This window comes from Diceros bicornis, chromosome 22, assembly GCF_020826845.1.
Source record: "Diceros bicornis minor isolate mBicDic1 chromosome 22, mDicBic1.mat.cur, whole genome shotgun sequence".
Taxonomy (NCBI): Eukaryota; Metazoa; Chordata; class Mammalia; order Perissodactyla; family Rhinocerotidae; genus Diceros; species Diceros bicornis.
Genome location: NC_080761.1, coordinates 53,483,344 through 53,496,540, shown reverse-complemented (window position 1 = coordinate 53,496,540; position 13,197 = coordinate 53,483,344). Strand labels below are relative to the sequence as shown.

The 13,197-nt window shown below is 44.5% G+C and overlaps 1 protein-coding gene across 1 annotated transcript in view; it reads right to left on the bottom strand.

Annotated features, from left to right (window-relative positions):
* Nucleotides 1-5,694, bottom strand: part of UBE2R2 (ubiquitin conjugating enzyme E2 R2) — a 120,717-nt gene extending 115,023 nt beyond the window's left edge. The window contains exon 1 of the mRNA XM_058565985.1: nt 4,979-5,694. Coding sequence (XP_058421968.1) covers nt 4,979-5,155 — 177 coding nt within the window. The 5' untranslated portion in view covers nt 5,156-5,694. The remainder of the gene's footprint in view (nt 1-4,978) is intronic.
* Nucleotides 5,695-13,197: the final 7,503 nt, after the last annotated feature.

The following is a 13,197-nucleotide window of genomic DNA, read 5'->3' as shown; positions in this document are numbered from 1 at the left end:
AACGATGCCGGCATTTAAAAAATTTTTATCAGAAGACTTCAATGGAAGGTCCTCGCACAACCAGGTCACAAGAGCCACTTGGCTGATGGCAATTGTAAGACTTCACAGATTCTAAGACACATCCCAATTTCAGAGAAGTTAAAAACTAGAAAAATATGCATTATGGAATCAACCTAATAGAGTAAAAGCATATTCTATAAAATACTGAGGTACTATGATTTGCCATGGAAAAAAATCAAAACTCTAAAATTGCATTTAGTCCCCCAAACCACTAGACATTAACTATGTTCCATTTACAATGTTAATTTAGTTCACCAAGCACTCAAGACAAGTTCTGCTTCCAGAAAAGGTTACAGCTAAAAGCCTTAAGAGGTATTCTTAAAGTGACTGAAGAAAAATTGAAAATAAGAAATTTTTAACTGAGTGAAAGACTCATCATACAATTGCTTTAAAAAAATTAGCATTACTTTTATAATTTTAAAGTTGTTTAATTTTGTTTTTAAGTTGCCTATCCGAATCCCTTAAAACAGGATTTCTTTTTTTTTTTTTTTTGTGAGGAGATCAGCCCTGTGCTAACATCTGCCAATCCTCCCTTTTTTTTTTTTTTTTTGCTGAGGGAGACTGGCACTGGGCTAACATCCATGCCCATCTTCCTCCACTTTATATGGGATGCTGCCACAGCATGGCTTGCCAAGCAGTGCGTCGGTGCGTGCCTGGGATCTGAACCCGGGAACTCCGGGCCACCGCAGCGGAGCGCGCGCACTTAACCGCTTGCGCCACCGGGCCGGCCTAGAAACAGGAATTCTTAAGATGGCAATTAACCCTCTCAAAATGAATACAAACTAGTTTATGCGTACCCATTTTTCCCCCCGGGGAAAATTAATCAATTTCTCCAAAGGATCCATATACCAAAAAGACTAAGAATCACTTTCTTAAAAGAACTGTTTCAACTATATATTAAGAATTACAGAGTCATAAAATAGAGTACACTATAATCTGAAGGACACTGCCAGGCACAAAGGTTAAGTTTGGCGGGCTGTTTTGTTTTGTTTAGTTTTGTGGGGGGGGGGGGGGGGGGGGCAGCAGAAAATAGATTAATTTATTCTAGAACAAATGAAAATGCATATGCTTTATTTTAAAAAACAACTATTATTGAAGAGTTTCTTTAATACAAATCAAAGTGTTAAGTTTGATAAAGAAGCTCCTATTAAGGAAAACTTTAAGTATATAACAAATATTTTCTAAATTATCAGTTTGGAGTTTTCTAAAAATGAAACACAGCTATATTTCATTCCCTCAATCAGATTATTGAATAAAATCAAAACTGCAAAAAGTGAACTGCGATCCTTTAAGTTTTCTGTATTGTTTAAACTTTTATGTTAGGCACATCAGAAAGAGATCACTTTCTGATCTCTAGACTCACTGCTATTACGCTTTCAGATAAATAATGCAGGACTTCCAAGGAGGTTCTATATCAAAGCAGTCACGCTAAGTTATGATCATTATCAGGAGTTATCTGAAAAGATAGTTCTTTTTAAAGGAATGGGGGTGAACTTGTAAAAAGTCATCATTAACTGCTGACTTGATCAACAATTCTTCCAGTAACATAAAATTCCAACTTGCTCCACAGTAGCAAATTAAGTTCAGAGGTGTTCTTGGTGTTCTAAGCCCTCTCCTACTTTGTATTTTGTAATGATTGACCCCTAGAGGAAAAATTCAAAGTAGCAAAGAAATTCAGTTGGTAAGTCAGTAAGATCAAGAAACTGGACAAAAAGATAACAAGGCCAAAAAAAAAGTTTACAATACGCAGAAAAAAACTCAAGAAACTACCTTAGCCTATCCTACATCCATATCACCCCCCGACCAACACTAAGAATCACATGGATTTGAGATATTTAAAAAACAAAAGCAGGATGAATCAAAAAAAACATTTGTGGGGGCCGGCCCCGTGGCTTAGCGGTTAAGTGCGCGCACTCCACTACTGGAGGCCCGGGGTTTGGATCCCGGGCGCACACCGATGTACTGCTTGTGCGGCCATGCTGAGGCCGTGTCCCACATACAGCAACTAGAAGGATGTGCAACTATGACATACAACTATCTACCGGGGCTTTGGGGAGAAAAAGGGAAAAAAAAGAAAAGGAGGAAGACTGGCAATAGATGTTAGCTCAGGGCCGGTCTTCCTCAGCAAAAAGAGGAGGATTGGCATGGATGTTAGCTCAGGGCTGATCTTCCTCAAAAAAAAAAAAAAATGTGAAATACAGGTCGCACAAGTCTCTACCACAACAGATGCCATAGATAAAACAGACTGGAGCCAACTATTTCATGGTGAAAAAGATCAGTTAGAAGTCTATTAATACGTAAAAGTTAAAGGAGTTACAATAAAAAAAATTTAAAGAATGACTGGCAGTCCCGCTGCCTTCAGAAACTATTACGCAAAATAAAGAAGAGTTTAACTTGAAAATAAATTACACTAAATGTTCGAGGACTATCATTTGATAAGAGAGAATAAACAGTGGTAGAGAAAGGTCTGTGCCAACTTTTAACTGCAGCTGTAGTGGAACACACTAAAAGCCTTGTTTTAAAACAAAAGCAGTGAAATAAAAAACAATGGTTTTAAACCTATCACCAGTGTTAACTGCTCATGACTATATATTTGCCTTTTTCCAGTGAAGGACCTTTGGGATAAAGGCCATACAATAAGGAAAAAAGTAGGAGAAAGTGAAATTGAACAAAATTTTCTCACAAGACTAAAACATAAAACCTGTTTAAGAATTTTCACACATTTTTTTTTTACAAGTCACAAAGGTAAAAACACTCAAAGATTAAGAAATCTAACACATACAACAAAACTGGAGATTATTCTTTTTAAATAGGACTGAAATTAAAAACCATTTAATTTAGCAACTAGAAGGATGTGCAACTATGACATACAACTATCTACTGGGGCTTTGGGGGAAAAATAAATAAAATTATAAAAAAAAAAAAAACCATTTAATTTAAATCATGTATGCTACAGGGAATCTTCCTTCCATACTACCTATTCCAAACTGAGGGTTCTCCACACTCCTTTCCCAGTTATTTAAGCAAAAATATTACAATTTGCAACGTATTATTTTCTTTTACATACAGTTTTTGTTTTGTTTTGTTTTTAACAAAATGCATTGGAGTGAGATTATTCTAACTGGTACCCGTTTACCTTGACTATCGATTGTCCCAAACAATACTTTTTGGAAATTAAACTTGATTTCACTCAAGTTACCCAGTATATTATGCTAAATAATGCTTTGCTAGAAAAGTTATTACATAAATTCCATTTTGTGCAACTAATTTTTCCAGTATCTATAAATGAAAATTTATACTTCACAAGAAAACGTTCCTCAACATGGACACAGGAATACCTTCTCCAATTTGTCACTAATAACTTGTACGCTTCCTTAGTGACTTTAAACACCTGCATCTGAAAAGTACAGTGTATGGAGACCACAAAAGATGAAGCAGACAGTGTAAGCATACTCTTACACAATATTCTAAAAACATGCTTTTACTAGGTATTCAGTGACTATCTCTGGCGTGAATATTAAACATTCCCCTATCAATTCTTCACATTTTCCACAAAGCTGACCCAATTTCAAGCCTGAAACTGAGGCTTCTACCTTTAGGAGGGTGGAAAACCAAAGTAATTGGGTAGTCCTAAAAATACACATCATAACTACATGACTAAGATATTCATTTAAAACTTTTGCCGAGATAGCCCCTCCCTTCAAAACAAACTAAGACTGACTCACTGCTCTACTTCGCTTAATTTTGGAAATAAAAAAATTAAATTAAATGGATTCTTAAGCACCCGTTTCCTAAGTCTCTGCCCCCACCACTACCATTTAAAACATTCAACCTTCAATCTGTGATTCGTCCCTTCAAAAATGGTAAAATAAAAACAAAAACAAAATCCTCAATGTCTCCAAGTTATCTACCTTGGAACAACAACAACAAAAAAGTCACTGGATTTAGGAATGGTAATAACCACTGCTGTAAAATTATGAAAAACAACAGAAACAATGTCTATGGTCGCTGTCTTAGGAGCCGTCCTACTCAGTGAAACCGCCTCACCGCCGATGATACTTTCCATCTGTGAGACCACCCCATCTGCTCGAGTTAACCACCTGAGCAAAAGGTTTCAATTTTATCTCCCTAAAGTGGGAAACTACCAATCTCCCTACATACCATGTTCCACCCTCTGTGGATATTTCTACACGTACAGAAAAAAAAAAAAAGGCAGTAAAGTTGGTGGCAGGGTGAGGACAAAGGGCATTTTGAAACACCACTGAAGTAAACAGAGAACGGGGACAGAAGGAGGGCTAAATCAAATGACGGTCCCTCCAGTGGATCAGGGCAGGAAAACGCAGGCCCCCTTGTTCGCCAGCCCCAGGGTCCTAGTCTTCCTTGCCGCCCACTGGAATGCAAACTTGGAACCGCCACCACGCCAGAAGCCCATCAAACCCTCAAAATGTCAGGTCACTAGGCGGCCTCTGGAATGACAGCCCAGTACCCCTCCCCCACCCCCACCCCCCCAAAAAAGAAAGACCCAATCCAGTAAGTGCAGGTCACTCTGCCCTCTGGGGCAGTTCCAGCCGGCGCAGGGATGGTTCTCGTGGGGGACGCGAGAGGACAGACCGACCACCTCTCTCCCCGCACACCCCCAGCTGGGGAAACAAACAAAGACAGCCCTCCTCCTCCTCCTCTGGGAGCCGCTGCCCTCGCCCCAGAGGCTTTCCTCGTTCCCGGGGCCGTCTGGCCTCCCGCCCCCGCCCCCCTGACAAAGAAAAGGCCCCGGTGAGCCAGGCCTTCCTGCCTCCGCGGACGGGTGAGGGGGCTGCCGAGGCGAGCCCCCCCACTCGCGCTCCCCCTCGGCCCGAAAACTGCCGAGAGCGGGGGGAGCGGGGCCTCGGTGGAAGCCTGGGCCGGGAGGGCGTGGGGGTACCTTGAAGTAGCCGCCTTCGTAGAGGGTGTTCGGGGGTCCGAAGATGGCCACCTCCCAGTTGTAGAGGTCGGACTCGTCCACCAGGGTGATCCGGAAGCCCTCCACCGGCTCCTCCTGCAGGGACTTCAGCTCGAGCATCAGGGCCTTCTGCGAGCTGGTCATCTGCTGCTGGGCCATCGCGGCGGCGGCGGCGGCGGCGCCGGGCCGGCCCCAGTCCTCACGCACCGGCCGGGCCGGACCAGGCCCCTCCCCTCCGCTCGCCCTCGGCCGGGCCGCCCCGCGCCCCTGTCTTCACACGCCCGGCGGGCCGGACCAGGCCCAGACGGCCCGTGGGCCGGCCCAGGTCCTCCTCACCCTCGACGCGGGCCGGGCCGGGCCGGGCCCCCCTCCTCACACTCGGGCCGGGCGGGGGAGGGGCTGAGGGAGTAGGGCGAATCCGCTCCGGGTCCCGAGCCTCCCCCCCCCGGGAGGGGGCCTCAACCCTGGGGGGGGGGAGAGGAGGTGGAGGCGGAGGACGGCGGCGGAGGGCCGGCGATGGTGAGGGGAGGGGGCTGGGCCGGCCCGGGGCGCCGCGCTCGCTCGCCCTCTGGTTCTCCTCGGGTGCCGCCGGGGCCGAAGGGCGCGCGGGGCCGAAGGGCGGGGGAGCGCTGCGCGCGGGGGTCTCGCGGCGGTGGTGGCGGCTGCGCGGGGGGAGGGGCGACGGCGGAGGAGGAGGAGAGGAGCGAGAGCGCCTCGCGCCGCGGGAGCGACGGAGCTGAGAAGAAGCAGGAGGGAGGGCGAGAGGGAGGAGGGGCGCGCGCCGGCACGGAGGGAGGGAGGGCGGCTCTCGGCGGCGGGGGCCGACGCGCGTGCGCGTGCGCGCCCCTCCCTCCTCCGCCCTCCTCGCCCTCCCCCGCCCTCCTCGCCCTCCTCCTCCTCCTCCCTCCCCGCCTCCACTCCGCCGCCCCGCGCGGTGGCGGCGCTTTGTGACGCCGGCGCGTGTCCCCCGCCCTTAAAGGGCCAAGCGTCTCTGGGGGCCGAGGGTGGACGCAAGGGATGCCCTTGGCCGCAAATGACGGTTGTGCAGTTCGACGCCTTGGTTCCCAAAACCGGGCCGGGAAGGGACGTCTGGTCCTAGAGTTGTCAGCGGTCCCCTCACTCACCGTGTGCATCTACAGGCTTCCGCAGGCATCCTCCACGAGCCCCAGTCCCTTGCAGGCCCTCCTCGTGACACACAGTCCGCCTCCCTGCACTTAGTAGGTGCTTAACAAGGATGTGCTGAGAATGTGGGTCTTATCGGTGGGAACAAGCGTCCCGGCATCTTTCCTCAGGTTCGGCCCTCTCGCCAGTGCGTCCTTGGAGGGCAGCGTGTCACCCTCTTAGGGGGATGGGGTGGAGGGCAGTTTCCCATCTGAGAAATGGGGAAGGCAGATGGACCAGCCTCTACTTCCCTTCTTTACTGCAAAGAGGAAGTTGTGGGAAATAGAGAAATAATAATACAGACTGAGCCTGGGTTCCTCGCCCTTTTCTGTGTGATTTGGGGCAAGTGCTCTGGCTATCCCTCAGTTTGCCCATTTGTAAAATGAAGTACTGTGGTTTAACTTTGACCCTCTACAGATCCTTTCAGCTTGAAAGTCCAACCTGGAACTGAGGGACTTTTAAGATAATCATGACTGAAGTGAGATGTGGCAACAGTCTTCACTCGCATGACTTAAAGTACCCCTTTTTCTGGCCAACCCGTGGCTCAGCGGTTAAGTGCTCGCACTCTGCTGCTGGCGGCCCCGGGTTCGGATCCCCGGCGCGTGCTGACGCACTGCTTCTCCGGCCATGCTGAGGCTGAGTCCCGCATACAGCAACTAGAAGGATGTGCAACTATGACATACAACTATCTACTGGGGCTTTGGGGGAAAAAATAAATAAATAAAATTATAAAATACCCCTTTCTCCAGCTGGCCCGTGGCTTAGTGGTTAAGTGCGCGCGCTCCGCTACTGGTGGCCCAGGTTCGGATCCCGGGCCCTCTGTGTGGGCCATGCTCAGGCTGCGTCCCACATACAGCAACTAGAAGGATGTGCAACTATGACATACAACTGTCTACTGGGGCTTCGGGGAAAAAAAAGGAGGAGGATTGGCAATAGATGTTAGCTCAGAGCCGGTCTTCCTCAGCAAAAAAAGAGGATTATCATGGATGTTAGCTCAGGCTTCCTCACAAAAAGTAAAAAAAAAAAAAAAATACCCCTTTCTCTTAGGAAGGCACGTCCTATGATAACTGCCTAAACATTTCCTAGAAAAGCCAGAATACTGTGAGAGTTCCACACTTAGAATTTTGGGAATCAGTAAGATCCTTAGTTCCAACCCTGGCTCCACTATTTACATTACATTACCTCTTCCTTTTTCATCAGCTTCTATAAAAGAGGGTTAATTATACCTAACAAGCAATTGTAAAGATTAAATGAGATCCTCTATATACAATGTTTATCACAATGACTGGCACATGGTCAGTGATCCATAAATAGGAACTTTAAAGAAAGAAAAAAATTTTACAGGCATGGCTGTATTCTAGATACTATCCCCTCCACTTTTTTAATAGACTTTTTTTTTTAAACGTTGAATTGAGAATTTATTTCAGGGCCGGCCCCGTGGCTTAGCGGTTAAGTGCGTGCGCTCCGCTACTGGCGGCCTGGGTTCGGATCCCGGGCGCGCACGACGCACCGCTTGTCAGGCCATGCTGAGGTGAGTCCCACGTACAGCAGCTAGCAGGATGTGCAACTATGACATACAACTATCTACTGGGGCTTTGGTGGGGAAAAGGGGAAAAAAAATGAGGAGGATTGGCAGTGGATGTTAGCTCAGGGCTGACCTTCCTCACACACACACAAAAAAGAGAGAATATATTTCAAAATGGTGTCTCCCCAAAGAGTGGCGGGTGCCCATTGAAGGTGGTTAAGATGTTGTGTGGTACCTGAATCAGCGTCCACATGATGGAATCCCACATACAAGATGGATTCCCTCTGTCTCTCTGATGCTTCACCAAGAAAGTCTCCATTGGGCCCTGGCGTGACTTTAATGCCTCTCTAGTGCTTTCTTCCTTCCCACATCAGAGAGACAGAGCACCAGCTTCAGGTGTGTAGGACTTTTTTTTTTTTTTTTACAACAGTTTTAGATTTATAGAAAAATTGAGAAGATAGTACAGAGAGTTCCCATATACCTGGCACCCAGTTTTCTCTATTTTAACATCTTACCCTAGTACAGTATATTTATTACAATTAATGGACCAATATTGATATATTATTATTAGCTACAGTCTTTACTCACATTTCCTTAGTTTTTACCTACTGTCCTTTTTCTGTTCCAGGATCCCTTTCTGGATACCACACTATATTTAGTTTTCATGTTTTGTTAGGCTCCTCTCGACTGTGGCAGTTTCTTAGACTTTCCTTGTCTTTGATGACTTTGACAGTTTTGAAGAGTGCTAGTCAGTGGAGCTGGCTCCATAGCCTAATGGTTGGGTTTGGTGCGCTCTGCTTCAGCAGCCTGGTTCAGTTCCCAGGAACGGACCTACACCACTCATCAGCAGCCATGCTGTGGTGGCAACCCACATACAAAATAGGGGAAGGTTGGCATGGATGCTAGCTCAGGGCGAATCTTCCTCAAGCAAAAAGAGGAAGATTGGCAATAGATGTTAGCTCAGGGTGAATCTTCCTCAGCAAAAACAAAACAAAAAAAAAAGAGTACTAGTCAAGTATGTTGTAGGACGTCCCTTAATTAGGATTTGTGATGTTTTTCTCATGATTCAATTGGGGTTATAGGTTTTTGAGGGGAAGATCACAGCAGTAAAATGAAATTTTCATCACATCACAAGGGCACATAATATCAACATAACTTATCAGTGTCGCTATTGACCTCAGTCACCTGGCTGAGGTAGTGTGTCAGATTTCTCCACTGTAAAGTTACTCTTTTTACCTCCTTTTTATACTGTACTCTTTAGAAGAAGTCACTATGCACAATCCACACTGAAGGAGCCCCTTCATCTTTTTGTTGTTATTTTTTCTCAGAGATGAGGTCTCAATGTTTTAAAGAATCATTCCCTAGTTCCCAATTCTACTCTCTTGGTCTTGAGACCAAACTCCACTGGAATTAGAGCTCACTTCAGAGGAGGAGGAGTGTCTTAATCAATGCAGCCTCTCCTCCCAAAATGATGGTGTATGACTGGTTCTGACTTCCCCTCCTCCACCACTCAATTTAGGGATAAGAAGATTGCTGACCTGGAAATGTGGGAGATGATGTTGACACCTTTAATAACAAGGCTGTGAGTAGACAAATAGGCAGAAAGTTCATCTTCAAAGCATTTCACCCACATAAACTCATCACAGCCCCAGCCTAACTCAGAAGATGGTAGATCCCTAGCCTAATCCACTGGAACATACATCTGGCACCCAGATCCGAAGCTGCTGCCTGGGCTCAAATCAACTCACGAACTCATTCTAAATATCCACAATGGCCATGGCCCTAAGGTGGGTGGCTAATAAGCATATACCTGTCTGGGAGTTCTCACAGCCTAGTGTGTTAATTAGTTGTATACTTAAGGCTCTCCATTATCAGATCTGAGGAACTAGAATTCCACAGAACTTGTCTCATACCTTTTATCCTAGCAGGTGAAACATTGTTTATTAGTAAGTTGCAACTGTGTCTTATTCATCCCTGGATCCTCAGCAACCAGCATATTGTCTGACACAAAGTAGACACTAAGTAATTGTTCTTATGGGCTCACAGCCAAGGGCAGGAAGACAATCAGTAACAACAACAACAAAATCACAAATTGAATCCCATCCTCCACCCCAATGTCTAACAGGATCTCTCAGACACATAGTAGGTGCTCAAGGTTATAATTCCATAAATACAATAAGTCCTGTTCATAACCATATACGAGCTACTACAATGTTTGGCACATACCAGTAGGTACTCAAAACATATTTATCAAAAGAATGAATGGCAGAAACAGCTTCCTAGAGCTTTCCCATATTGTTTCATAATGACAGGTAGAGATTGACTTGACTGATTGGTGCCCTCTGGTGGTAAAGAAAACAGGACCTTTACCTTCAGTCTCTGGCATCACCTGGTACTCTCCAAACAGGGCTTTTCTGAAGAATCAATTACTTTTCTTCCAAACAGAAAAGATATGGAAATCTTGGTAAAATAAATGAGGGATGGGTATTTACTTTAAAAGGTTAATTCTGACCTTATAGAATGACTCTTTTTAAGGGGCCAACATTTTTTTCATTCTGCACGTGTTAACACATGTAGGGCTTGAATAGTGCTCTTAAGGAGTCATAATCTTCCTTTAACATTAATAGCTAACATTTGCTGTGCATCAGTATGTGACAGGCTCTTTACATGCAGTATCCTATTTAATTCTCACAAAAATCCATGACATGGTCATTACCAGAGTATCTATTTTACTAAGTATAATAAGGCTTAGAGAGGTTAAGAAAGTTACCCAAGGTCACCCAGTGAGTAAATGACAGAAGTTAAACCTTGGACATCCCACTTTAGTGTGACCGCTCTTAACCACCATGCTATAATGTTCCTAGTGTAATGTGCCCACAACAATCTGTACATATCATATCCCCCCCAGTGCTATATTGTACTGCAATTATTTGTTTACACCTTTCTCCCAGCCTCTTGAGGTGCTCTTAAGAAGGAGCCATTCAGGGCCAGCCCCGTGGCTTAGTGGTTAAGTGAGCGTGCTCCACTGCTGGTGACCCGGGTTCGGATCCCGGGTGTGCACCAACGCACCGCTTCTCTGGCCATGCTGAGGCCGAGTCCCACATACAGCAACTACAAGGATGTGCAGCTATGACATACAACTATCTACTGGGGCTTTGGGGGGAAAAATAAATAAATAAATAAAATCTTTAAAAAAAAAAAAACAAGGAGCCATTCATCCATTCAACAAATATTTATTGAGTGCCTGCTATGTGACAGGCCCTGTGCTAAATGCCAAGGATACAGTAATGAATGAGACAGAAATGATTGGATCCTGCCCTCATGGAGCTTACATTCTAGTGGCTGGGACAGAAACAGACAAAAACAAGTAATTAGTAGACAAATAGTATCATCGCAAGTTTTGGTGAGTACTAATGAAGGTAATTAAAGGGGGTTGCAATTTTAAATAGAGGCAGGGCAGGGGCAGAAGAAACCTCTGTGAGGCTACATTTTTTTTTTCTAGATGTTAAGGAAATTTATTCAAAAATCCAAGGAATGGAATTGTGCACTTTATACATTAATCTTATTTAATCCAATATATTATGTTAAATTATTTTATATCTACTTTTTCCACTCGGCTACGAATTTTTGGGGTATAAATATTATGTTTTATCTTTTCCTCCAGTTCTAAGCACAATGTCTATTATACAAATGTTTGTTGCATTAAATTAAACAAAATAATTGGCTTTTATAAACCACATACTAAATCACATTATAGATTCCACATTGTTTGTGAGGCTACATTTAAATGAATACAAGGGGGCCGGCCCGGTGGCGCAAGTGGTTAAGTGCGTGTGCTCTGCTGCAGTGGCCCAGGGTTTGCCGGTTTGGATCCTGGGCGTGCACCAACGCACCGCTTGGCAGGCCATACTGTGGCGGCGTCCCATATAAAGTGAAGGAGGATGGGCATGGATGTTAGCCCAGGCCCAGTCTTCCTCAGCAAAAAAAGAGGAGGATTGGCAGATGTTAGCATAGGGCTGAACTTTCTCACAAAAAAAAAAAAAAAAAGATTAAAAATAAAATAAAATAAATGAATAGAGGGACCAGCCTGTGAAATGTAAGAGCAAGAGCATTATTCCAGGTTTCTGGCTTGTGATTATCATGTCATATTTATCTCTTTATCCCTGACACTGAGCACAGGGCTTGACATGGTCATCTAATGTGGGATGAATGGTCAACTAATCTCTCAGCTCTTTGGTCTTCCTCAGACTTCAGTGGTGCTGCTTCCTCCTCTCAGTCAATTCAAACTCAAATCATGCTTCAGGGGCCGGCCCAATGGTGTAGTGGTTAAGTTCACATCCTCCACTTCAGCAGCCTGGGATTTGCAGGTTTGGATCCCAGGTATGGACCTACACACCACTCATCAAGCCATGCTGTGGCGGTGTCCCATATATAAAATAGAGGAAGATGGGCAGAAAAAGAAAAAAACATCAGGCTTCAAAACTTAGCACAATCCCCATCTCCTTCAGGAAACCCCCCTTAACAATCAAAACATTCTTCAGCCATAAAGAAGAAGGAAATCCTGCCATTTGTAACAACATGGATGAACAATATGCTAAGTGAAATAAGTCAGAGAAAGACAAATACAAATACTGTATGATCTCACTTATATGTGGAATCTAAAAAAGCCAAACTCATAGAAACAGAGAGTAGATTGGTGGTTGCCAGGGGGTGGGGAGTGGGGGAAATGAATAGATGTTGGTTAAAGGACACAAACTTCCAGTTATAAAAGGAATAAGTTCTGGGGGTCTAATGTACAGCATAGCGACAATAGTTAACAATGCTCTATTGTATACTTGCAAGTTGCTAAGAAAGTAGATCTTAAATGTTCTCATCATAACAACAACAAATGGTAATTATGTGAAGTGAAGGAAGTGTTAAATGTGTTAAGTAACTTTACTGTGGTAATCATTTTGCAATATATACATGTAACAAATCATCACATTGTACACTTTAAACTTAACATTACATACTAATTATATCTCAATAAAGCTGAGGAAAACGAACAATAAAAACATTCTAAGCAAAGAGGGCAGCAAGTTCAAAGGCCCAGGACAAGAAAGCAAGATAGAGTAGAGAAATGTCAAGTAGTTCAATACGGCTGGGGCATAAAATTTGACTGAGACAACAGTGGGAGACAAGGCTGGAAAGTTGACACTAGTCACATTCATTCATTCAGTAAACATTTATTGACTATTTACAGTGTGCTAGGCATTGGGCATGTAGACCTGGTCCTTGTTTTGGTGGATTCACAGTCAAGGCCAAAGATGGAGATAATTGATAAACAATCAAAAATTGTGAAAAAAAAAAGTGCTAAAAGGAAATAAATGGGGTGATGAGATAGGGGAAAACATATTTCAGATTGGGTGGTCAGTGAATGTCTAACTAAGAGATGATATTTATGCTGAGAGCTGAAGGATGAAAAGGAGAAAATGTCAAGAAAAAGCACTCCTTGGGCCAGCCCTGGTGGCCTAGT